Below are 27,626 nucleotides of genomic sequence, written 5' to 3' on the forward strand. Positions count from 1 at the left end.
CTGAGGCAGGAGAATCGCTTAACTTGAGAATCGAGCCACTGCACTCCAGCCTGGGTGACAGAGCGAGACTCCATCTCAAAACAAAATCAAAAACAAAAAACGTGACCACAGGGTGCCAACTATGATACACCGATGAATAAAGGCATCACTAAAAGGGTTAAGGAACCCACAGCCTAATAATCTTAGCACGGTCAGGCCCTGGATTATGCCTCCTTCAGAGTTCAAGGGTGACTGTATACGGTCCCCAGGAAAACTTATTGAATAAAGGAAATGCAAGTTACGGAAAAGACTTTTTACCTCCCTATGCGTGTGCCCTTTATTCTTAAACTCTTTGCTTTATTATTTTGACTGAGACTTTCTCAGATAAATTCTAATTCAGTTTACTCCATGATTTTACTGAGATTTTCTCTTATAAATCCTCTTGTATTTATGGTATGAGCGCTTACACTGTATAGACTTTGTGGGTAGAGCAGTGCCTAAAAAGACAGGCTCCTTGTCCAAAAGTTGTGAGGAAGAGAGAGGCTAAACAAAATCGTAATGTCACTTACTCCTTTTATCTCTCTCTAAGTGAAGTCTTTAGTCACATTTTGTATGTTTACATTCTCTTTACATTCTACCTTTGGATTAAAACAAGCACATTTTCCTCTTTGCATTATTTTTACTAAAGCACTAATAAATCTGTGTCCAATACTCATGAGTGATGTTTATATACAAAGTAGATGGTAAATTTTATAGTGTAATCCTGCTAGATATAGGAATGTAACCATACCTTGCAGCAAGACATTTTTGTAGCTCTACCAGGCAAAGTGTTGTCTCTTGCTTTTTAATGCAATTAGGATATTCAGTGATAATTTAGCAATGCAGTCTTCTGTAGATGCTTAGTTTTTTTTTATTTGTTTGTGTCGGGAGTTCTTCAGTGTAAATCGAGTCACTAAACAGTAATGATGGCCATCATTTTACTGAGTTTCATTTGAGCCAGAAATGATGTTTTGTGTGATAAGTACATTTTCCTTGCAACAATCTGTTAAGTCTTCTTGACATTTTTATAGTTGAAGAAAGTGAGACTCAATGAAGTTAAATAAGAATTGTAGAGGTCTGACCTGGTGGTTCACACCTGTAATCCCAGCACTTTGAGATGTCAAGGCAAGAGAATCACTTGAGTCTAGCAGTTCTAGACCAGCCTGGGCATCATAGGAAATCTCGGTCTCTACAAAAAATAAAATTAGCTGGGCTTGGTGATGCATAGCTGTGGTCCAGCTACACAGGAGGCTCAGGTGAGGGAATCGCTGGGACCTAGGAGGTCAGAGCTGCAATGAGCTGTGATTGAGCCACTGCACTCCAGCCTGGGGCAACACAGGAGACTCTATCTCAAGCAAGCAAACCAACCAACCAACCAACCAAAAAAAAGAGCTTTAAAGTCTGAGGCCCCTTTTCAATGAATATGAATTGAGATTCATATCCAGGCCTGTCTTGATTCCTGAACTCTTAACGACTGTTCATTTTGCCTCTCAAATTTTTATTAATCCTTCAACATGTGCCAGACACATAGTGATGAGGGAAACAAAATTCCATCCCAGGATTCTGGAGCCAATGGTGGCAGTCACTTCCTCTTTTAAGCCATCTTTTGCCATGTACTTAATACTTAGTCCACACAAGAAAATATAAAAAAGAAAGTAAAGGTCATCTGCAATCCTATTACCTAGAGATGCCACTGTTTACACATACCTCTGTCTTTAGTTACAGATATGGACACATGTTTTATGATATAATGCTTTGCTTTTTTTATATTGAAAAAACTTGCAAGAATGGGCTATGGGTATAACTGAATAGGTATCAGTATTATCATTTTTGATGGCTACTTTATTGTATAGCTGTAGCATGACCAATTCCCTGCTGGTGGGTATTTACATTGTTTTCAATTAATAATTTATTTTTTATTGTGTTAAAAACGCATAACACAATTTATCAACTTAATTTTTTTTTCTTCTTTTATGTTGAGACAGAGCCTTGCTCTGTCTCCCAGACTGGAGTACAGTGGCTTACTGCAACCTCTGCCTCCTGGGTTCAAACGATTCTCATGTCTCAGCCTCCTGAGTAGCTGGGATTACAGGCCTGCACCACCATGCCTGGCTATTGTATTTTTAGTAGAGAGGAGGTTTCACCATGTTAGCCCACGCTGGTCTTGAACTCCTGACCTCAAGTGCTCCACCCACCTCAGCCTCCCAAAGTGCTGGAATTACAGGTGTGAGCCACCGTGCCTGGCCATCTTAACCATTTTTAAGTGTATAGTATGACCCTTAGTCTTCTCTGAGGCCCCACGAATGGGTGCCAGATGATTGATGACAAAAAGAGTCAAACTCTGTAAAATATGAGGCGATTTATACTGACCCAAATATGAGTGACCATGGCCCCATGACACAGCCCTCGGGAGGTCCTGAGAACATGTGCCCAAGGTGGTTGGGTTACAGCTTGGTTTTATGTATTTTAGGAAGGCATGAGACATCAATCAAATACATTTAAGAAATACATTTGTTTGGTTTAGAAAAGCAGGACAACTCAAAGTGGGGACTTCCAGGCTATAGGTAAATTTAAACATTTTCTGGTTGACAATTGGTTGAGGTTGTCTGAAGACCTGGGATTGACAGAAAGGAATGCTCAGGTTAAAGACAAAAGATTGTAGAGACCAAGTTTTACTGTGCGGAGGAAGCTCTTAGATAGCAGACTTCAGAGAGAGCAGGTTGTAAATTGTTTTTTATTGGACTTAAAAGGGTGTCTGGCTCATAGTTGATTATCTCCTGGATTTGGGAAGGAAGGAAAACAAACTGGGAAGGGGATTCACTATAGAATATGGATTTTTCCTACAACAGGCTTTGCAGGACAATTTTAAGGTACGGCAAAGAAATATATTTTGGTGTTAAACATTTCTTCCTTGTCTCATAATGTTAGGCCAGAGTCAGATTGAAAAGTAAATTACAATATATAGGGTCAAATAAAACCCACCTAATAAGAATTTATGGTTTGTAGGGCATGACTCCCTAGACCCCTTAGGTAGGAATTTGGGTAAGATTAAAAAAATCAGGTTGGGTGCGTTGGCTCACACCTGTAATCCCAGCACTTTGGGAGGCCGAGGCAGGTGGATTACTTGAGGTCAGGAGTTCAAGACTAGCCTGGCCAACAAGGTGAAACCCCGTCCCTACTAAAAATACAAAAATTAGCCTAGTGTGGTGGTGTGCACTTGTAATCCCAGCTACTCAGGAGGCTGAGGCAGGAGAATGGCTTTACGGAGGCTGAGGTTGCAATGAGCCGAGATAGTGCCACTGTACTCCAGTTGGGCGACACAGCGAGACTCCATCTCAAAAAAAAAAAAAAAAAAAAATCAGAGCTTAGTCCACAAGTACAATTAAATGTACCTTGTGCAATAGATCTCTAGAACTTTTTCATCTTGCAGATGTGAAATTCTATACTTACCAAACAACAACTGCATTTCCCCTGTATCCTTTGCCCCACAGCCACCATTCTATTTTGTTTCTGAATTTGACTACATACTTTAAATACCTCATATAAAAGTGGAATCATGTAGTACACTATTTGACTTTTTGTGGCTAATTTATTTCAGTTTCCATAATGTCTTCAAGGTTCATCGGTGCAGAGCATGATAGGATTTCCTTTTTTTTTTTTTTTTTTTTTTTGAGACAGAGTTTTGCTCTTGTTGCCTAGGCTGGAGTGCAGTGGTATGATCCTGGCCCACTGCAACCTCCTCTTCCTGGGTTCAAGCGATTCTCCTATCTCACCGTCTTGAGTAGCTGGGATTACAGGCACGCACCACCACGACCGGCTAATTTTTAAATTTTTGGTGGAGACGGGGTTTCGCTATATTGGCCAGGTAGGTCTCGAACTCCTGACCTCAGGTGATCTGCCCGCCTCGGCCTCCCAAAGTGCTGGGATTACAGGCGTTAGTCATTGTGCCCAGCCCAATCCTGTTTTCATTTCTTTCGGATATGTACCCAGAAGTGCGATTGCTGAACAGATTAGGTTTTATAGGTAACGCTGTCATGTGTGCTCTCTTTGTATGCTTCCCTGATTATCCTTGAATCTAACCTTTTAGAAGTAGGTTTATTTAGCCACAAATACTCTGTGATCTCTAAGTTGCTCTTCAGAAAGGATGTTCCCATTTTCTTTCCTACTAATGGTGTTTGAGATCACCCATTCCCCGTGTTTTACTCTATTCAATCTGATCGTAAACAGCGATGGCTCATTATATTTCATTTGTATCTAGTTGAATTCTATTGATTGTGGAGCATCTTTCTTATGTTTATTATCCTTTGGTGTTGTCTCTTTTAAGTAGCCTGTTGCTGTCATTGTCTCTTAATATTTTTTAAAAATTACTGCATAGGCTGTTAATTCTTTGTCACATATTTCTCACGTCTTTACTCCCATTTTGAAATATCTTTTAACTTTTTAATTTTTTTCTTAGAAGTTTAAATTATTTTAATGTCCAAATCTATCCATCTTTTTTTTTTCTAGCTTCTAATTTATTTGTGATGCTTAGAAATGCTTGCCCCACCCCAGATTAGTAAAAAATATTATGTATCTGATTAAAACTTTTTTTGTATTTTATAATTTAGCTGTAATTTTTTTGGTATAAGGAACAAAATAAAAATCTTTTTTAGGCTAAACCCGATACCATTTAGTAAATCATCTCTCCACACCCATTAATTTAAAATATCATTTTATCATATTCACAATTCTCATTTATACGGGGTTCTTTTTGGACACTGTTCTTTTTCATTGTTCTCTCTTTTCTTTGACTTGTACCATACCCATTATCTTAATTTCTGTAACTTTGTAATAATATGTTTAGGTGTCTAGAGGTAAGGTGTGCTCCCGCTCTTCTTTTTCCGTCGTTTTCTTGTTATTTTCAGCTGTTCTTGTAATCTATTAGATTTTTGTCAAGTTAAAAATCTCTGCACTTTTATATTTTAACAAAATGCAAGTTTGACATTTATATAGATACCAAATGTGACTTCTTAAAGAAAGCCAAATATTTCATTTCATAGTAACAATACAGAATTTTTCATGGGTGTCATCGAGGCTCAACGGGTCATTCTATCTTTGTTAAAACATATTTCTATTATAGAATTCTACAGGCCAGTCGCGGTGGCTCACTCCTGTAATCCCAGCACTTTGAGAGGCCGAGGCGGGTGGATCACCAGAGGTCAGGAGTTCGAGACCAGCCTGACCAACATGGTGAAACCACATCTCTACTAAAATACATAAAATTAGCCAGCTATGGTGGTGCATGCCTGTAGTTCCAGCTACTCAGGAGGCTGAGGCAGGAGCTAGAACCCGGGAGGCCGGGGTTGCAGTGACCTGAGATTGTGCCATTGCACTCCAGCCTGGGCAACAAGAGCGAAACTCTTTGTCAAAACAAAAAAAAGAATTCGACCAAAATGGTTACAGTTTAAAAGCCCATCTTATTTTTTAAATTGTATAATCACTTTTTAAATACAGACAGTTGTATTTTGTAGCTGGCTTCCAGGAGAACCTGATAACTTCTAAATGCTCATCTCTAACTTATAACTATTTATCCCACTGTACTTCACAGCCTTCTCCAAGTACTTCAAATTCAGCATGTCCCAAATCATAGCCCATAATCTTTACCACTAAATCTGTTCCTCCTCTCTGTATTCTCTCGTTTGTTTATTTGTTCAAGGAATATTTATTGAGCATCTACTCAAAGAGGTACTGAATAATCAAGACTGTAGGCTGGAGTCTGCCTAGGCTTGATTCTTTGTTGTGTCATTTATTTGTGTTACCTTGGGCAGATTAATTGACCATCTGTGTCTCAGTTTCCTTATCTGTAAAATTGAGATAATAAGAATACCTACCTTAGAGGCTCTTGTGAGGATCAAATGATTTCATATATGTAAAACCCTTAAAATAGTACCTGACACATAATAAGTGTGTGTTGCTTTTTTATTAATATTGTTTCTGTTAATCAGGCTGATGCTAGGTGCTAGAGCCCTGAAATAAAACCATAAGGAAGTCTGTGGTCCTTGATTTATGAAGGCATTCTAACAGAAGTGAGAGACAAAATTGCCAATTACAGTAAATATTTTAAGGAAACCAAGTGGTATTAAGGGAAATTTAGAGGAGTCCAGTTGGGAGCTATTGTGCTAATCCTGTTGAGCGGTGATGATGGCTTGGGTTTGGTGATAGCAATGGAACTGGGGGAAAAAAAGGATAGACTTGAGATACATTAATATTTTGGGAATAATGAATAATAAGTGGATTCAACTTGGTGGTTTAGGGAAAGGGAGAAATCAGGAATGAAACCGGTTTGAGTAACTTGCATGGTTGTACTATTTACTGAGACTACAGGGGCACACAGGTTTGGTGAGAAATCAAGACCGGTTTGGGACATTTAAGCTAAAAATGTCTGTGAGATATCCAAAGTGTCAGGTAGGTAATTAGATATAGGAGTCTAAAGCCAAGAGATTATGAATTGTATTACCTGGACTATTTATGGTAGCCTTCTAAAAAGTTATCTCTGCCCCCACATTCATTTTTCTGAAGTTGACAAAGTAATCTTTGTAAAATAGCAACCTGATTACACTTTAAAAATTGCTTCCAATTCCTTACAGAGAAAAGTCCAAACTCTTAGCATGGCACCTCCTTGACTTGGCCTGTTTTTACTTCTTTACTGCATGTCACGAGGATCTTATTCTTTAGCTATACTAAACTGCTTAGGATTTTCTAAAACTTCTTTTTTCTTTTTCTTTTGAGATGGAGTCTCACTCTGTCGCCCAGGCTGGAGTGCAGTGGCGCGATCTCAGCCTGGCTAATTTTTGTATTTTTAGTAGAGACAGGTATTCACTATGTTGGCCAGGCTGGTCTTGAACTCCTGACCTCAGGTGATCTGCCTGCCTCGGCCTCCCACAGTGCTGGGATTACCCGCATGAGCCACTGTGCCTGGCCAGATTTTCTAAAATCTTTATGCCTTTGCAACTGTGGCTTCTTTCTCCCTGTTGGGGAAACCAGCCCCACACCACCCAGCAGGTACTCCAAGTCCAGCAGAGACAAAGGAATTAAAAAGAGAGAGTTTAAAAGGCAGGTCCAGGGGACTGCAGCGTAGGAGGCTTTCTGAAAGCCCTGAGCTCTCGGCCTCCACCGAATTTATTGGTTTACAAACTCTTTGTTCTTAGGGCAAATGGGAGGGGTAGGAAAGGAAGAGGAAAAGGATTAATCGTTCAATAAGATGTATAGCAGTGGCGGTTTCTGTGAATTTCCTCGAGCCAAGGCGTGAGAAATATGTGAATTGCGAGAGATCTTCTAAAATTTCCTAGCGTAGTGGTTTACAGAAAGAAGTCACCCAATAAGTGGGAATTATTTTATCATTAGACTGAAAACAGTTGCCTGTAGAAAGAAAGTTTGCAATATTCTTCATTTTAAAGTAATTGGAGGCTGAGGTGAAAGGATTGCTTAAGGCCAGGAGTTCCAGACCAGCCTTTGCAATGTAATGAGACCCTATCGCAACAACAACAAAACAACAACAACAACAACAAAAAAACGTCCTGACCAAGATGGTGTAACCCCGTCTCTACTAAAAATACAAAAATTAGCTAGGCACAGTGGCAGACGCCTGTAAGCCCAGCTCCTTGGGAGGCTGAGACAGGAGAATCGCTTGAACCCAGGAGCTGGAGGTTGCAGAGAGACCAGATTGCACCACTGCACTCTAGCCTGGGTGACAGAGTGAGACTCCATCTCAAAAAAAAAAACCAACAAAAAACAAAAAACAATTAGCCGGGTGTGGTGGCAGATGCCTGTAGTCCAAGCTGCTTGAGGGGCTAAGGCAGGAGGTTGTGTGAGCCTAGGAGTTTGAGGTTACAGAGGGCTAATATTGCACCCCTGTACTCCAGGCAGAGTGACAGAGCAAGACTTTGTTTCAAAAAAAAAAAAAATTCATTTTTTCTCTTTGAGGTGGAGTCTTACTCTGTCGCCCAGGCTGGAGTACAATGGCATGAACTTGGCTCACTGCAACCTCCGTCTCCTGGGTTCAACCGATCTCCTGCCTCAGCCTCCCCAGTAGCTGTGATTACAGGCAAAGACCTGCCACCACGCCTGGCTAATTTTTTTATTTTTTATTTTTAGTAGAGATGGGGTTTCGCCATGTTGGCCAGGCTGGTCTTGAACACCTTACCTCAAATGATCCACCCTCCTCGGCCTCGTAAAGTGCTGGGATTACAGGTGTGAGCCACCGTGCCCGACCCAAAAAGAAAAAAGAATTTAAGTGGGGAAAAAAAGATTTAATGAAGAGGGAGTGATTACTGATAGGTCCAGTAAGATGAAGACTGAGAATTCCTTACTGCTTGCTTCCTTACTTTTACCTCCAATTCACAGCCTTTATACGTACCATATACTCTTCCAAAAATACTCTTTGATCGCTTCCTCTCTGGTTAATGTTGTTCAAGTATCAACTTTGATGTGTGTATATTTAGAAGACTTCCAAACACTTAATCTGAAAAATTAGTCCTGTTCGTATGCTCCCTTAACACCCAGTACTTCCCCTATAGTCTTTCTTCAGAACTGCATGTAATAATATATTTACTATTATATATCCGGAGCCTAGTGCAATGTCTGCTACATGTGAACAACTGAATACTTATTTGTTGAATGCATGAAAAAATGAAATTCAGGGAGTTGGATGATTACTTTTTATGGGATATAACTGTTTATAGGGCCAGTATATTAATATTTAAAATAGATATTTTCAGTGGGATTTAGCCCTGAAGTAGAGATGGAGCATTCATGTGATAAAAAGGGATGAAAGAGCCAAATATAGGTCTTACCTCTGCTGTTAGCTACATGATCTTGGAGTTTTATCTTTCTGGGTCTTGCTCTGTTTAGCTCACTGCAGCCTGGACCTCCCTGGCTCAAGTGATCTTTCTGCTGCTGCCTCCCAAAGTTCTGGAAGTACGAGTGTAATCATCATGCCCAAGCCAGGGTGTTTTATTTTTTTTTTGATCTAAAAAAGATCATACTGTTTGAGTTCATTGTAAATTCACAGGAGGTTGTAAGAAATAATGCAGAGAGATACTGTGGACCTTTCCCTAGTTTCCTCCAGTGGTAACATCTTAGAAAACTACAGTACAACCAAGATATTGACACAGTCAAAATAGAGAACATTTCCATCCCAGGAGGATCCCTTATTTTGCCTTCTTATAGCCACAATCACTTCTATCTCACCCCAACCTAATCACTAAAATATTATACATTTCTAAAATTTTGTCCTTTCAAGTAGGTTGTATAAAATGAAATAAAATAATAAATGGAGTTAAAATAATAAATGGACTCTCCCTGATGAACCACCTAATCTGAGGGACAGAAACAGTTTTCCCTGTCCAACAGTCAGCTCCAAATTCTCCCTCCTGAACCCTGTTATTTTGGAATTTTTGGTAGCAACAAACAGAAGTAGGAAGCAAAATTAAGCAAACAAGGAGATAACATGCTGCAGTGCCTCCCAGCAGATAGATCTTCTCAGTAGGGGAAGCATCTAGAATAGCAGCTAAAAGTGTGGCATCTGACATCTATAGCCACGTGACCTGAGTTTGTGACCCAGCTCCATAACTACAAGTTACAGGACTATGGTGACTGGCAAGATGGCTGAATAGGAACACCTCCAGTCTGCAGCTCCCAGCAAGATAACTCAGAAGGCCGGTGATTTCTGCATTTCCAACTGAGGTTCTCAGCTCATCTCATTGGGACTGGTTAGATAGTGGGTGCAGCCCATGGAGGGCAAGCCCAAGCAGGGTGGGGCGTTTCCTCACCCAGGAAGTGCAAGGGATCAGGGAACTCCTTCCCTTAGCTAAGGGACTGTGCCATGAGGAATGGTGCATTCCAGCCCAGATACTACGCTTTTCCCGTGGTCTTTGTATCCCACAGACTAGGAGATTCCCTAGGGTACGTAAACCACCAGGGCCCTGGGTTTCAAGCACAAAACCAGGCGGCCCTTTGGGCAGACACCGAGCTAGCTGCAGGAGTTTTTCATACCGCAGTGGCTCCTGGAACACCAGTGAGACAGAACCATTCACTACCCTGCAAAGGGGGCTGAAACTAGGGAGCCAAGTGGTCTACCTCAGGAGATCCCACCCCCAGGAGGCTAGCAAGCTAAGATCCACTGACTTGAAATTCTCACTGCCAGCACACATTCTGAAGTCTATCTGGGATGGGTGAGCTTGGTGGGGGGAGGGGCATTTGCCATTACTGAGGCTTGAGTAGGTGGTTTTCCCCTCACAGTGTAAACAAAGCTACTGGGAAGTTTGAACTGGGTGCAGAACCCACCGCAGCACACAAAGCCGCTGTAGCCAGACTGCCTCTCTAGATTCCTCCTCTTTGAGCAGGGCATATCTGAAAGAAAGGCAGCAGCCCCAGTCAGGGGCTTACAGATAAAATTCCCATCTTCCTGGGACAGAGCACCTTAGGGAAGGGGTGGCTGTGGTCACAGCTTTAGCAGACTTAAACCTTCCTGCCTGTCAGCTCCGAAGACAGCTGCATGTCTCCCAGCACAGTGCTCAAGCTCTGCTAAAGGGTAGACTGTCTCCTCACGTGAGTCCCTGACCCCTATGCCTCCTGACTGGGAGACACCTCATACAGGAGAGCTCCGGCTGGCATCTGGCAGTGCCCCTCTGGGATGAAGCTTCCAGAGGAAGGAACAGGCAGCAACCTTTGCTGTTCTGCGGCTTCTGCTGGTGATACCCAGGCAAACAGAGTCTTGAATGGACCTCTAGCAAACTCCAACAGACCTGCAGCAGAGGGTCCTGACTGTTAGAAGGAAAACTAACATACAGAAAGGAGTAGCATCAATATCAACAAAAAGGACGCCCATACAAAAACCTATCTGAAGGTCACCAACATCAAAGACCAAAGGTAGATAAATCCACGAAGATGAGGAAAAAACAGCGCAAAAAGGCTGAAAATTCCCAAAACCAGAATGCCTCTTCTCCAAAGAATCACCACTCCTCACCGGCAAGGGAACAAAACTGGATGGAAAATGAGTTTGATGAATTGACAGAAGTAGGCTTCAGAAGGTGGGTAATAACAAGCTCCTCCAAGCTTAAAGAGCATGTTCTAACCCAAGGCAGGGAAGCTAAGAACTTCAAAAAAAGGTTAGAGAAAAAAGAATGAAAAGAACGAACAAAGCCTCCAAGAAATATGGGACTCTGTGAAAAGACCAAACCTATTTTTGATTGGTGTACCTGAAAGTGACAGGGAGAATGGAACCAAGTTGGAAAACACACTTAAGGATGTTATCCAGGAAAACTTCCCCAACCTAGCACGACGGGCCAACATTCAAATTCAGGAAATACAGAGAACACCACAGAGATGCTTCTTGAGAAGAGCAACCACAAGACACATAATTGTCAGATTCACCAAGGTTGAAATGAAGGAAAAAATGTTAAGGGCAGCCAGAGAGAAAGATTGAGTTACCCGGGTGACAAAGGGAAGTTCATCAGACTAACAGCGGATCTCTCAGAAACCCTACAAGCCAGAAGAGAGCGGGGTCCAATATTCAACATTCTTAAGGAAAAGAATTTTCAACCCAGAATTTCATATCCAGCCAAACTAAGCTTCATAAGCAAAGGTGAAATAAAATCCTTTGCAGACAAACAATTGCTGAGAGATTTTGTCACCACCAGGCCTGCCTTACAAGAGCTCCTGAAGGAAGCAGTAAACTTGGAAAGAAACAACTGGTACCAGCCACTGCAAAAACATACCAAATTGTAAAGACCATCAACACTATGAAGAAATTGCATCAACTAATGGGCAAAATAACCAGCTAGCATCATAATGACAGGATCAGATTCACCTATAACAATATTAACCTTAAATGTAAAAGGGCTAAATGACCCAACTGAAAGACACAGACTGGCAAACTGGATAGAGTGAAGACCTGTCGGTGTGCTGTATTTGGAAGACCCATCTCACATGCAAAGACACACATAGACTCAAATAAAGGGATGGAGGAATATTTACCAAGCAAATGGAAAGCAAAAGAAAAAAGAAAAAAAAACACAAAAAACAGGAGTTGCAATCCTAGTCTCTGGTAAAACAGACTTTAAACCAACGAAAATCAAAAGAGATAAGGGCATTATATAATAGTAAAGGGATCAATGCAACAAGAAGACATAACTATCCTAAATATATATGCACCCAATACAGGAGGACCTAGATTCATAAAGCAAGTTCTTAGAGACCTACAAAGAGACTTAGACTCCCATACAGTAGTAGTAGGAGATTTGGAGATTTTAACACTTCACTGTCAATATTAGACAGATTAATGAGACAGAAAATTAACAAGGATATTCAGAACTTGAACTCAGCTCGGGGCCAAGCAGACCTAATAGATGTTTATAGAATTCTCCACCCCAAATCAACAGAATATACGTTCTTCTCAGCATCACATCACACTTATGCTAAAATTGACCACATAATTGGAAGTAATGCACTCCTCAGCAAATGCAAAAGAACGGAAATCATAACAAACAGTCTCTCAGACCACAGTGCAATCAAATTAGAATTCAGGATTAAGAAACTCACTCAAAACCCCACAACTACATGGAAACTGAACAACCTGCTCCTGAATGACTGCTGGGTAAATCACGAAATGAAGGCAGAAATAAGTTCTTTGAAACCAATGGGAACAAAGACACAATGTGCCAGAATCTCTGGGACATAGCTAAAGCAGCGTTTAAAGGGAAATTTATAGCACTAAATTCACACAGGAGAAAGCGGGAAAGATCTAAAATTGACACCCTGACATCACAAACAAATTCAAAAGCTAGCAGAAGATAAGAAATAACTAAGATCAGAGCAGAATTGAAGGAAATAGAGAACTATTAGTAGCCTACCAACCAAAACAGCCCAGGACCAGACAGATTCACAGCTGAATTTGTACCAGAGGTACTAAGAGGAGCTGGTACCATTCCTTCTGAAATTATTCCAAACAGTAGAAAAAGAGGGACTCCTACTTGTTTTATGAGGCCAGCATCATCTTGATACGAAAACCTGGCAGAGACATAACAAAACAAGATGATTTCTGGCCAGTATCCCTGATGAACATCGATGCGAAAATATTCAATAAAATACTGGCAAACCAAATCCAGCAGCACATCACAAAGCTTATCCACCAAGATCAAGTTGGCTTCATCCCTGGGATTCAAGGCTGGTTCAACATACGCAAGTCAATAAATGTAATCCATCACATAAACATAACCAATGACAACACATGATTATCTCAATAGATGCAGAAAGGGCCTTCCATAAAATTCAACATCCCTTCATGCTGAAAAAAACTCTCAATAAACTAGGTATTAATGGAATGTATCTCAAAATAATAACTATTTATGACAAACTCACGGCCAATATCATACTGAATGGGTGAAAGCTGAAAACATTCTCTTTGAAAACCGGCACAAAGGATGCCTTCTTTCACCACTTCTATTCAACATAGTATGGTAGTTCTGGCCAGGGCAATCAGGCAAGAGAAAGAAAGAAAAGGTATTCAGATAGGAAGAGAGGAAGTCAAATTGTCTCTGTTTGCAGATGACATGATTGTATATTTAGAAAACCCCATCATCTCAGCCCCAAATCTTCCTAAGCTGATAAGCAACTTCAGCAGAGTCTCAGGATACAAAATCAGTATGCAAAAATCACAAGCATTTTTATACACTAGAATAGAGAGCCAAAACATTTTTGAACTCTCATTCACAATTGCTACAAAGAGAATCAAATACCTAGGAATACAACTTACAATGGAGGTGAAGGATCTCTTCAAGGAGAACTACAAACCACTGCTCAAGGAAATAAGAGAGGGCACAACAAATGGAAAAACATTTCATGCTCATGGATAGGAAGAATCAGTATCGTGAAAGTGGCCATACTGCCCAAAGTAACTTACAAATTCAATGCTGTCTCCATCCAGCTACCTTTGACTTTCTTCACAGACTTAGAAAAAACTACTTTAAATTTCATATGAAACCAAAAAAGAGCCCACATAGCCAAGACAATCCTAGGCAAAAAGAACAAAGCTGGAGGCATCGTACTACTGACTTCAAACTATTCTACAAAGCTACAGTAACCAAAGCAGCATGGTACTGGTACCAAAACAGATATATAGCTCAGAACACAGGCCTCAGAAATAATACTACACATCTACAACCATCTGATCTTTGACAAACCTGACAAAAACAAGAAATGGGGAAAGGATTCCCTATTGATTCCCTGTTTAATAAATGGTGTTGGGAAAACTGGCTAGCAGAAAACTGAAACAGGACCCCTTCCTTACACCTTATCCAAAAATTAACTCAAGATGGATTAAAGACTTAAACATAAGACCTAAAACCATAAAAACCTTAGAGGAAAACCTAGGCAATACCATTCAGGACATAGGCATGTGCAAAGACTTCATGTTTTTGCTTTTAGTGTTATCTAAAGCCATACCATAACCCAAAATTACAAAGATTTGCTCTTGTGTTTTCCCCTTGAAGTTTTATAGTTTTAGCTGTTATTTTTTTATTTTTATTTTTTAGCTGTTATGTTTTAATCTTTGTTCCATTTCAAGTTAATTTTCATATGCAGCTGAGGTGGGGGTTTAATTTCATTCTTTTATACGGACATCTAGTTGTCTGAGCACTATTTGTTGAAAAAGTTACTCTTTGCCTATTGAATCCTCTTAGCACCCTTGTCAAAACTCAATTGACTGTAAGGGCTCATTTCTGGACTTTCAGTTCTGTTCCGTTGACCTAGCTGGTTGTCATTATGCTAGTAGTGCTACACTGTCTTGATTGTTATCACTTTGTAGTAAATTTTACAACCAGGAAGTAGAAGTCCTCTAGCTTTGTTCATTTTCAAGATTGTTTTGGCTATTCTGGGTTCCTTGCATTTCCATATGAATTTTAGGATCAGCTTGTCAGTGATTGAATCTTGAAAGTGTAATCAGCTGTGCATTCCTGAAATAAGCCCACTTCAGTCTTGGTGTCTTAGTCTTTTAGTTACTGCTATATTCGGTTTGCTAATATTTTGTTTACCTATGAATATGAGAGATTGTAGTATGTATGTTTTTTCTTGTAATGTGCTTGTGAGATTGTTTAGGCTGGCTTCACACAATGAGCTTGAAAATAATACTCCTGTCTTTGCACCAAATGGGTCAGATTTGTTTATTGTGTTCTTGAAATCATCTTTATCCTGTTACAATTTTAATCAGCTTGCATAATCAATTACTGAGAGACATGTGTTAAACTTTTCCACTGTGGTTATAGATAGATATGGTTGTGTCAAATTTTCCTTTTACTTTTATCAGTTTTTGCCGTGTATATTTATTAAGATATATTTCGTGGCTAAATTTTTCTAATAAATATTTTATCATTATAAAATGCTCTTGTTTATTTTAATAATTTTTTTTTTTTTGCCTGAAACCTATGTTATAATGTAAAGCAATACCAGCTATACTTTGGCATGTATGTCTTTTTTAATTCTTTTACTTTCAATGTTTATGAATCCTTCTATTTAAGGATATGTCTTTTAAAAGCAGCATGTAAATTTATATATTTTTTAATTTAATATAGGAATCTTTTCATTTGTTTTTAGTCCATTTACATTTAATATCTTTTCTAATTTACTAATTTTTTATCTATTCTGCAGTAAATTTCATCCAATACATTCTTAATTAAAAAAAAAATTATCTCCCCAAAGTGTATATAGTTGTCTTCACCAGCCATTTACTTGTTATTTCCAAAATAAGTCTCTAGGTCGTGTGTTTTAACAATATCTGATTCTCCTCAATACAATTCTACTATTTACTTAAATGAGTCAGTGAATTCCAGTTGAATTTGCCTTGTTCTCAATTGAGTACAAAAACACTGTCTTGACCTAAAAGATGGAAAATAAATACTTCCTTTATTCTTTTTTTCAAGTGTTGCTTACCAAGCGAATTGCTTAGAAAATAAGTTCTACTAGATTTTGCTTTCACTAAATTTCCCTAGCCAATATTGTCATTTTGATTTTAATAACATGGTATTAAAAATAATGTATTGCTGGTGCAGACACAGTTGCGTGAGGGGTTTCTGCCATCATCAGTGCTGTGTAGCAGAGCTAGTTCCTCTCCCTCTCAGCCGCGCAGGTTTGGACATATTTGACTTTTCCCCCCAGGTTGAATTGACCAAAGCAATGGTGATGGAGAAGCCTACTCCCCTGCTGGTTGGGTGGAAATTTGTGAGACAGCATTACGCACTGGTGAACCAGGCCCTAGACATGCTGCATAGATTTTATGGAAAGAACTCTTCTCATGTCCATGGGGGATTGGATTCAAATGGAAAGCCAGCAGATGCAGTCTTTGACAGAAAGAAATCCACAGGAAAGTGATGTCACAAAACTTCACCAACTGCCACACCAAGATTCTCCATGTTGATGCTTATGCTATGCTAAATGATGGTGTGGTAGTCCAGGTGATGGTGCTTCTCTCTAACAACAACCAGGCTTTGAGGAGATTCATGCAGATGTTTGTACTTGCTCCTGAGGGGTCTATTGCATATCAGTTCTATGTTCATAATGATATCCTCAGACACCAAGATGGGTTTGTCACTGAGCCTCAGGAGGAGTCTGAAGAAGAAGTAGAGGAACCTGAAGAAAGACAGCAATCACCTCTGATTCTGGAACTTTCTATGATCAGGCAATTGTCAGTAATGACATGGAAGAACATTTAGAGGAGCCAGTTGCTGAACTGGAGCCTGATCCTGAACCAGAACCAGAACAAGAACATGTATCTGAAATCCAAGAGGAAAAGTTTGAGCTTGTATTAGAAGAAACTGCTCCTGAGGATGCTCAGAAGAGTTCTCTAGCACCTGCAGACATATCTCAGACAGTATAGGAAGACTTGAGGACATTTTCTTGGGCATCTGTGACCAGTAACAACCTTCCACCCAGTGGAGCTGTTCCAGTTACTGGGATACCTCCTCATGTTTGCAAAGTACTAGCTTCACAGCCCTGTACAGAGTCTAAGCCTGAATCTCAGGTTCCACCACAGAGACCTCAAAGGGATCAAAGAATACGAGAACAACGAATAAATATTCCTCTCCAAAAGGGACCCAGACCAATCTGTGAGGCTGGTGAGCAAGGTGACATTGAACCCCGAAGAATGGTGAGACACCCTGACAGTCACCAACTCTTCATTGGCAACCTGCCTCATAAAGTAGACAAATCAGAGCTTAAAGATTTCTTTCAAAATTATGGGAACATGGTGGAGTTGCACATTAACAGTGGTGGGAAATTACCCAATTTTGATTTTGTTATGTTTGATGATTCTGAGCCTGTTCAGAAGGTCCTTAGCAACAGGTCCATCATGTTCAGAGGTGAGGTCCGTCTCATTGTGGAAGAGAAGAAGACTCGAGCTGCCAGGGAAGGGGACCCACGAGATGATCGCCTTTGTGGACCTGGAGGCCCTTTAGGTGGGCTGGGTGGTGGAATGAGAGGCCCTCCCTGTGGAGGCATGGTACAGAAAGCAGGATTTGGAGTGGGAAGGTGGCTTGCTCCACGGCAGTGAATCTTCATGGATCTTCAGGGGGCCGTATGAACCCTAGTTCCTACAGAATGGTGAATTTCTTCGACCAGCCTTTGGTATCTTGGAGTATGACCCCAGTTTGTTATAAACTGCTTTAGTTAGTATAATTTTACTTCTTTTGTGTGTTAATGGTGTGTGCTCCTTCTCCCTCTCTTCCCTTTCCTGGCCTTTAGTCTTTCACTTCCAATTTTGTGGAATGATATTTTAGGAGTAATGGATTTTTAAAGAAGAAGAAGAAGAAGAAGAAGAAAAAAAGACCAAATTTCCTTGCTTATTTTGCATGTACAGACTGGATTTTTTTTCTAACAGCCATTTCCCCAAAGGAATGTGTCTTGCGTTATTGCTGACATTTGGTACATTTCATTCATTGGAATATTTCTTACTTTCTGTGTTTTCAAAAGCCTGTGAGAAATACAGGATTTGATAACATTTTGAAGGCAGGAAAACCCCAAACTGTTTCTTCTTTGAGAGTCATGACCACTTTCTGGTGTGGAGAAATCGCCATTGGAAAATTTGACAATTTTGATTCTCACTGGTAGTGTTTAAAAACTGAATAAAAGGAATATAATTTTTATTTTGATATAGGATCATGAAACATTTCTAAAACCTGTTTTTACAGTGGGTTTGGAAAATTTGCCAATTTTGATTCTGACTGGTATGTTTAAAATTTGGAAAATTTGACAATTTTGATTCTCGCTGGTATGTTTAAAAACTGAATAAAAGGAATAGAATTTTTCTTCTGATGTAGGATCACAAAACAGTTCTAAAACCTACTGTTTTTACCATTGAAATTTCAATTGTGATATAGGTTTTAAATGTCTAGAATGCAACTAGATAGGCTTTTCTTGAACTGTTAGTTTTTTTGAAGTAGAGTTTTTTCATGTTTAATTTGTATTTGTAAAAAAACAAAAGACAAAATATTCCCAAAACCCAGATAACAACCGTAACAAAACTGTTGTGCCTTCTGTTTATCTTTTAGATTTGGCAGTTGTTTAAAGAAAAATAATTTTTTAATATCTGGATTTGTTGTATTAGGTTCAGAGTATGTGGGGAATTGTAGAAACCCTCTTTTATCATCTTGTATGTCTTCTGTTAACATGTCTGTTATATCTTATTCTAAAATTGAGTCTCAAGCTAGAATCCCTTTGAAGACAGGTGCTTCTCTAGAGGTTCTTTGACCTAAATGGTTCAGCATTTGTAGTAAGTTTTATTCTGGTGTCTAATCAGACTCCTATTCATAGCCCGTAAGAAGGAATGTGACTTTAAATGGACTTTGCTGATGTGCTCCTGTCCACATTATTTTTTCTTTAAGTCATAGCCATATGGTAAATTTTCTGTTTTGTTATGGTTCTCTTTAATTGATGGGCATGCAGTGGGTGTTTCTTGGAAATGGTCAATGATTATTAAAATCTTTTCGGAAGAAAAATTTTTTAAAAAGTATGTATTGCTGGTTTCATTTTGATAGGCTTCCCCCGCCTTACTGCAAGTAAATTAATATACATATATTGAATAAAACCTTTTAAGCTAAACCTGTGAACTGAATACAGTATTCATGATTAAAGAGGTATGCACATTATTATAACTGTTAATTTCTTGGTAATCTAGAATGAAGATAAAATCTGCATCTTCTTTTATTAATGTAATGTTGGTTACAACTGATTTTTTGTAGCAATTAAATCTATGTGGCCGAACCTACATGAGATATTCGTTGTTATACCTTTTTTACTTTAGATCCTGTAAATAGAAAATAATATTTTAAAAATTATTTTTAGGATTAACAAAAACATTCATGTTCTATTCATTAGATTGTACCACTACATGTTTTTAAGTTCTTTATGTATCCAAATATCTACTTAAATCATCAATGAGCCACACTATAATCTTAAGTTCAACTGAAATTTGTTCTGTACATTTTCATAATGTTTTAGATTTCTTTAATCTTCACATTTAAATAACTATTTTTTCTCTTATTTGTGACTATTAAAACAAATTTTTGATTAATATAACTTTAGTTTCATTGTTTATTTTTACAAATATTGTGCCTGAGTCAGTCCTCATAAAAATAAATCATGTAAGCGGCAGAGTGACCCCAAGTTACCACATTTTTTTGGAGTGTCTATTAAAATTTTTAGTAAAATTGTAAAGTGCAAAGGAGTCATTTTGCTTTGTTTTGTTATTCTCCCTCTCCCCCTCTCTCTTTCTTCTTTTCTTTTCCTTTCCTTTCCGTTCCCCTCCCCTTCCCTCCCCTCCCGAGTGCAGTGACAAGATCATAGTTCCAATTCCTGGGCTTAAGCAGTCCTCTCAAGCCTCCCAAGTAGTTGGGACTACAGGCATGCACCCCCACAACCGGCTAATTTTATGATCTTTTGTAAGCAACAGGATCTCGATATTTGCCCTGGCTGATCTTCAGCTCCTGTCCTCAAACTATTCTCCTGCCTCAACCTCCCAAAGTGTTGGGATTACAGTGATGAGCCACTGCACCCAGCAAAGAAAAAAAAAAAAGCAGTCTTAAATAAAGATGATAAACAGCAAAATTATTTTAAGTTTTTACTTCTTGCCAGTGTTCCACCCTGAAACATTGCATCCTTCATCCCATTGACCCTAAAAAGTGCTTCTGAAACTCCTGTTACTTCTGGAAAGTGGACATGGTTTTCTGCTGCTGTTAGCCTTGCCAGAATGAATTTTACTTAATCTCTGCTCCTTTGAGTTTTGACTTTCTAAAGTCCACAATAGGCATGTCTGATTAGTAGCTCCAAGGCAGGCTGGGAAAGTGATATTTCTCATGTGTATCCAGCCTCTATCTCTCCCTATAGGAACTTAGGCTCATATATTTTCAAGCATACCTGACATTTCCACTTCGTATCTTATAACCATCTCAAAGGATATCTATTGATCATTTTTCTCCCCTATTTATTTATTCTGTAGTCCTCACTATCCCAGCCAATTGCATCACGAACTCACTCCATCACTCTAGGTCCACATTTTGATTCTACGTTTCTCTTATTCTCTACGTGTACTGCATCAGCAGGTGCTGTTTGCTTTACCTCTGATACACTTTCTGAATCTTTTCAGTTTCACTGTTAAAGGTTTTTTGCCTTGTCTGTTGCAACCTGAAAACAGTTTTTCTGCTTTCATGCTTTCCCTTTTTGCTCCATTCTCTATTCCTTGCTAAGTTTTGTTATGGGGGTGGTGGTGTTGAGAGGGTCCTATGGAGGCCCACTCATAAGTGTTTATGAGGACCTTATTCAGACAGAACTGACTCATAAATCATTTCTAAATTCGGTTGCCTACTGAAGCAGTGGAGGCTTTGTTGACTGGCCAAATCCTGTAAGAATATTTATCTCCTGGCTCCTTATTAATATCTTTGTCTCCTCCAGGTGTTTTTTGAAATGTAAGTCAGATTGTGTCATTCCCCTGTTTAAACCTTCCATGGAGTACTGTCCAATAGAACTTTGAGTGAAGAGAGAAATGTTCTGTATCTTTACTATTAAATATCATAGCTTGGACCAGACATATGTTACTGTTGAGCCCTTGAAACATGGCTGGTGAAACTGGAGAACCGAATTTTCAAATTTAAATAGTCCCATTTGGTTAATGGTGTATAGGACAGCAAACTCCATTAGCATTCCTTCCTTCTTAAAAAGGAATCCAAAGTTATTATCAAGGCTGTATATGATTTGGCTCTTGTTTATCTTGGTAGCTTCATCTTATACCATTCCTTCCTTTGGGTCATCAGCCACATTGGCTTTTTTTTTTCTTTATTTTTGAGATGGAGTCTCGCTCTGTTATCCAAGCTGGAGTGCAGTGGTGTGATCTCAGCTCACTGCAGCTTCCTCCTCCTGAGTTCAAGTGATTGTCACGCCAGGATTACAGGCATGTGCCACCACACCCAGCTAATTTTTGTATTTTTAGTAGAGACAATGTTTCGCCACATTGACCAGGCTGGTCTCGAACTCCTGACCTCAGGTGATCCGCCCACCTCGGCCTCCCAAAATGCTGAGATTATAGGCATGAGCCGCTGTGCCTGGTCCATATTAGCCTTCTTTTTGTTTTCTGAAAACACCAAGCCCTTTCTCAATTTGGGTCTTTTGCACTGATGCTCTCTACTTGGACTGCTCTTCTCTTAATTTTGATCCTGGGTGGCTTTTTACATCTTTCAGACCATAAGCCAAATAGCACTTCCTAAGACAGGCCACTGTTGGTCAGCCTACCTAAAGTGACCAGTACTCTCTTAAATTCCTTACACTATTTGTGCTGTATTATAATTAATCATCCTTCCCATTCGATCAGGTGCAGCTGAAAACAAAAAAGAAAAACCATCATGTTTATTTATTTGCTAATTTTTAGTCTTCCCCTGAAGAATATAAGCCTTATGAGTGTGTGGGTCTTGCTTCTCTAGGTTGTGGCATGTAGTACCTATTTGTTATTAATAAATAAACACTTGCTTTATTCTCAACCTTAGCAGACACAGAAGTTGGTTACTTTTTTGGATGGAAGAGAGTTATAGTTACATAAGTCTGCATGTAATTGAGGAAAAAAGCAAATTTTTTTTCTTTGAGATGGAATCTCACTCTGTTGCCCAGGCTGGAGTGTGGTGGTATGATCTCAGCTCACTGCAACCTCCGCCTACTGGGTTCAAGCGATTCTGCTACCTCAGCCTCCTAAATAGCTGGGACTACAGGTGAGTGCCACCACGCCCAGCTAATTTTTGTATTTTTAATAGAAACAGGGTTTCAACATATTGGCCAGGCTGGTCTCGAACTCCTGACCTCGTGATCCACCCACCTTGGCCTCCCAGACTGCTGGGATTACAGGCGTGAGCCACTGCGCCTGGCCCGCAAACTTTTTTTAAAAGATGAAATGAGATAATATATAAACAGAAGGCAGGGTACCATCTAAATACAAAATATTATTATTTGATAGGTATTGTAGTGTAGTGGTATAATAGGACATTTTCTTCCAGTGAGAATATGATTTAATTTATAAGAATTTACAGATATATGAAATTTTTATGTCATAGAAAATTAAAATAACATCTGTGGAAAACCAGGGGGTGAGGAAGGTGTTAATCAGGCAGAGTTATACTGTGGATTCAGCTCATTTAAAAAATTGATTTTAATATTTAAACAATTTAATAATTAATTTAATTACGATAAATTTGATTTTGTAGTTAATGTCTTTGTATTTTATAACTTTTTAAAATGCAGCTTTACCTCACTCTTAGAAAATCTGGTGTGATATGAAAATGTGGATCCATAAAAGGATAAATTATTAAAGGACTCATCTTTCTCTAGCAGATTCATCCCTTATTTTAAAAATTATCCAATTTGTGGAAAATGTAGTTTTATTTGTAATTTATTAGTAATACATTTGTGGCGTTAAGCTGGTGTATGGTATTAGGGCTTGAAATAGTGCATGCTGAGTTCCTAGAGAGTGCATTAAGTGATTGTTTTCAAACTCAGTGCTGTGAATTTTCTTAGTAGCTTACTGTGAGAATATGATTTAGTTTATATAAATGGTATGTCAAAGCTATTAATAAGTGCTTTAATATTATTTATATGTGATTCTGTAACATACTTAGTAATATCTGTTTCTTATACCCCTCTCTTTTTTGTTGTTTCTTTGTTTTTTAGGATCATCATGCCTAGGGTTCATAACATAAAAAAGTCTCTCACACCTCACATTTCTTGTGTGACAAGTGAATCTGATAAACTGCTGGACTTTTTGCCTGACAGACTAAGAGCAAAGCTGCTTCCATTCCAGAAAGATGGCATCATTTTTGCCCTCAAAAGAAATGGCAGGTAAAATTCTTCTTTTAAGACATGCTAAAAATGTTAAATTCCTGGCAAGTGTATTAAAAACAAAGTTCTGTTCAAACTATTCTTTTCAAACAATCTTTTTTTGGTAGAATTGATTGTGACTAAGTTAGCTTTATCCATTTACTATGGTTGACTTATACTTCATGTTGAAATATGCCGAACCAATTGTGATTTCTTAAGAGAAAGTATGTTCAGTTATCTTAATCATTTCGGTTATCAGATATTCTCAGCAACTCATATATTGACAGTTTTCTAGAATGTTGCTTTCACATGAAACTAATTCAACTTATTTCCATCGTTTTTTGTTTTTTTGGTCTCTTACCAGAAGGAATTTTTTTTTTTTTTTTTTTTTAACAGACTCTGCCCTTTCACCCAGGCTGGAGTGTAGTGGCATGATCTTGGCTCACTGCAACCTCTGTCTCTTGGGTTTAAGTGATTCTGCTACATCAGCCTCCTGAATAGCTGGAACTATGGGGTGCACACCACCACACCCGGGTAACTTTTGTTTTTGTTTTGTTTTTTTTAGGGATGGGTTTTCACCATGTTGCCCAGGCTGGTCAAACTCCTGGGCTCAAGTGATCCTTCTGCCTTGCCTCCCAAAGTGCTGAGATTACAGGCATGAGCCACTGCACCCATCCATTGTATTTTCATTTTATTTTTCACCTTAGATTTAGCAACTTCTGGGTGTGTCTTATGAGTACCTTATAGTACTATCTGTATTTCTTTACTTCTTTCAAACTTCATGATAGTTATATGATCTCTTCCATCAAATTGGGCCATTATATGGTTTTCTATATTTTTAAGGATAGCATTGTCTTAGTTCCACAGTCACATATATCATATACTTTCTCTTCAACATTTTATTATGAACAATTTAAAAAACATGTAACGAAATTGAAAGAATGTTAGAGTAAATGCTTGGTAGAGTCAACACACGCAGTTTATTATTAACATTTTGCCATGCTTGGTCTATCACGTATTTATCTATTAATCCATCCGTCTATCCTTCTACCCCATCAGTCCATTTTATTATTTTCATTTATTTCAAAGTAAATTACAGACATTATTATACTTTCTCACATATACTTAAGTATATGTATGATTAACCAGAATTCATATTTGTTTACAGATTTTTTTCTGTTGTGATTTAATTAATGAAATGTACAAACCTTGACAAATGCATATACTTTTATAACCCAAACCCATCATCCTAGAAAGTTACTTCATTCCCTTTCTGAGTCAGTCCCCACTCTCACATTGATCTGATGTTTTTTATTTTGCCTGTTTTTAGTGGTTTATATAACTGGAATCCAGTTGTATGTGCTGTTTATGAAAAACTTTTTTAAATTGTTGTAGTCTTATTGAGATTCATGTATTAGTAGTTTGTTTATATTGTACACATTTGTATTTATAACTGTTAGTTGACACTTAAGGTTATATACCTGGTGTTTTTCACCTTACACCTGCATCTTCTCAGTTTCTCCACCCTAGACATCACTTCTGTAGATTTCCATTGCTTTTATGGAGTTAGAAAAGTTGTACTCTTTCATATTCACATTGTTAACCTCAAATTCCTGAAGATTCAGTCACAAATGACATTTTAAACTGCCATTTGACAGCCTTTAGCTCCTTTAGGTACTTCATATTTTGTGTGGTTGGGCTTCTCACTATGGCAGAGTAGAAAGAACATACGCTTTAGGTTTAGACTTGGTTTAAATCTGAGCCACTTACTATCTCTGTGATGCTGTGCATGCTTCTTTAACAATTCATACTTCAGATTCATTAACTATAAAATGGATTTTATAATCCTAATTACTGTGGTAAGAAAAGAAGACCGAGTTCTTCATAATGGTGAAATAAAATGCCTTTTCCCTTTTTCGTAGCTAGACTTAGTAATTTCCAAACACTTGTCCCTGGACTGTTAACCAGTCCTAACAAAATATGGATACATGTAGCAAAATGAGAAAATAAAAACTGTGCTGTTCATAAAGCAAAATTCATTCATTTTAGAGAACCTTCATTTATTTTGAGCTTAAGTCTTCTTTTTTGGAGGCTTAGAATTGTCTTCTTTTCTGAAAACATGATGTTAGTTGCGGAAAGTTTTTATTATATTATTTGGCAAATGAAAACTTGGAAATGTTTCCCATCAAGTTTTTTGTTTACTTGACCATGAAATAATAATTTCAGGATTTAAAAATAATTTCAGGATATATTTTATCTTGAGTTCATTCTTCAGTAATATTTTCGTTGGCAATATAGGTCTGCTTTAATAGTTATTTTTTTCTTAGCACTTAGAAGGTTGTATCCTCCTGTCTTCTGGCTTCCATAATTGTCATTGATAATATACCCCTGAGTCTCAAAATAGCACCTTACAGATGACTTATTTATTACAAAGGGAAAAATTACAAAATGGCCAAGCTTGGTATTGCTAATAGTGGGACAGCCACATGCTTAATGTGGTGCACAGAAGAGACATAACATTACCTTATGTGGTGTTCTTACTGGAAACATTTGATCTGGGAATCATGGTGAAACTGTCCAACTAATCCAGAATGTAGAACATTTTTTCATGCCAACTGACTTGGACTCTTCAAAGGATTCAGTGTCATCAAAATCAAAGGAAGTAGTGTATCAAGGAAAGTCTCTAAATTGAGAGAGACCTAATAACTATACCATCTAAAAGTAATGCACAAGCCTTGGTTAGATCCTGGATCAGTAAAAAGAAAAACTTTAGGGAACGCTTTTAAGATCACTGGGAAAATTTCATCTGGACTCTATTTAGATGATGTTATTGGATTAATGTTGATTATCTTAGATGAGGTAATGGTGTTGTCATTGAATAGAAGAATGTTCTTGTTTCTAATAAATGCATGATAAAGAATTTTCAGACAATAACAATAGTGCTATTGTTAGTGCTATACTTTCTACATTTTCCCAAAAGGGAAGGACTTATGTTCAGAAACATTTTGAGTGGATGAGCCAAAATGTTAACAGTGTGAATTTAGTGAGTAGTATATTCTGGTGGGTGTCTTCATTGGTGAGTGGTATAATCTGCGGGGTATGCTCATTGAATTATTCTTTTTTGCTTTTCTGTGAGTTTGAAATTTTTTTAAATAAAAAAAAAATCCGTCCAATTTTTGTTCCTTTGTGCATCATCTGACTTGAAGATTTTCTCGTCTTTGGAGTTCTGCAGTTTCACTATACTTTATTCAGTATGGTTTTCTTTTTATTTATCCTGTTTAGGATTATTGTGCCTTTTAAATCTGGGATTTGTGTTTGTTGATTCTAGGAGATTCTCAGCTATTCCCTCTTCAAATATTGCTTCTCCCCCATTTGTTTTGTCTGCTGCAATTCCAGTTAGATTTATACTTGACCTTTTTCTTTCATCCTATGCCTCTATTAATGTCTCTTATATATTTTCTGTTTATTACATTATGACTGTTTTCAAGTTCTCTTATACAATTCATAACCAGCTGGTCTAATATGCTGTTTAACCAACCTATTCAGTTTTTTTAAAGTACTTTTTATTTTATTTTTTACTGATACGTAATTTACATGGACAAAGGTATACAGATTGTGAATGTACAGCTTGAGGAATTTTCACAGTGTAGCATCACCAAGATCGAGAAATAGAACATTGCCAGCATCACAGAAACCTCCCTCTTATCCCTTCCAATCGTTACTACTTCCTTTCTCTCGAAAAGTAACCACTATCCTGACTTCTAACATTATAGATTGCTTTGCCTGTTCAACTATATTATTGTAATTGTATATTCTTTTGTATCTTGTTTTTCTCAACATTATTGTGAGATCAATCTATGTTTTTGTATGTGGTTGTAGTTCGTTCATTCTCATTGCCATGTAAAATTCCATCTTGTGAATATACCATAATTTATTCATGCTACTGTGGAGCATTTGGGTTATTTCTAGTTTGGGGCTCATAAAATAGTAATGATGTGAATGTTCTTATACAAATCTTTTGGTGAACGTATATACACACTTTGATGTGTATCTACGAAGAAGAATTGTTGGATCATAGAGTGTGCGTGTATTCCATTTTAGTAGATAATGCCTATATTAGTTTGCTAGGACTATCATAAAAGCATACTGCAACTAGGTGGCTTAAACAACAGAAATTTATTTTCCCACAGTTTTGGAGGCTAGCAGTCCAAAATTAAGGTGTTGGCAGGGTT

The 27,626-nt window shown here is 38.2% G+C and overlaps 1 protein-coding gene and 1 pseudogene across 4 annotated transcripts in view; both read left to right on the top strand.

The window, feature by feature from the left end:
* Positions 1 to 27,626, top strand: part of ZRANB3 (zinc finger, RAN-binding domain containing 3) — a 338,584-nt gene that overhangs the window by 1,631 nt on the left and 309,327 nt on the right. For all 3 annotated transcript variants that reach the window (XM_011970281.1, XM_011970284.1, XM_011970283.1), the window contains exon 2: positions 23,248 to 23,415. In XM_011970281.1, the coding sequence (XP_011825671.1) occupies positions 23,255 to 23,415 (161 nt within the window). In that variant the 5' untranslated portion in view covers positions 23,248 to 23,254. The remainder of the gene's footprint in view (positions 1 to 23,247; positions 23,416 to 27,626) is intronic.
* LOC105532200 lies at positions 16,101 to 18,131 on the top strand (annotated as a pseudogene). The gene has a single exon (XR_001004932.1). The product of XR_001004932.1 is annotated as a ras GTPase-activating protein-binding protein 1 pseudogene (transcript).

This window comes from Mandrillus leucophaeus, unplaced genomic scaffold (genome assembly GCF_000951045.1).
Source record: "Mandrillus leucophaeus isolate KB7577 unplaced genomic scaffold, Mleu.le_1.0 Scaffold94, whole genome shotgun sequence".
In the NCBI taxonomy this organism is placed as follows: domain Eukaryota; kingdom Metazoa; phylum Chordata; class Mammalia; order Primates; family Cercopithecidae; genus Mandrillus; species Mandrillus leucophaeus.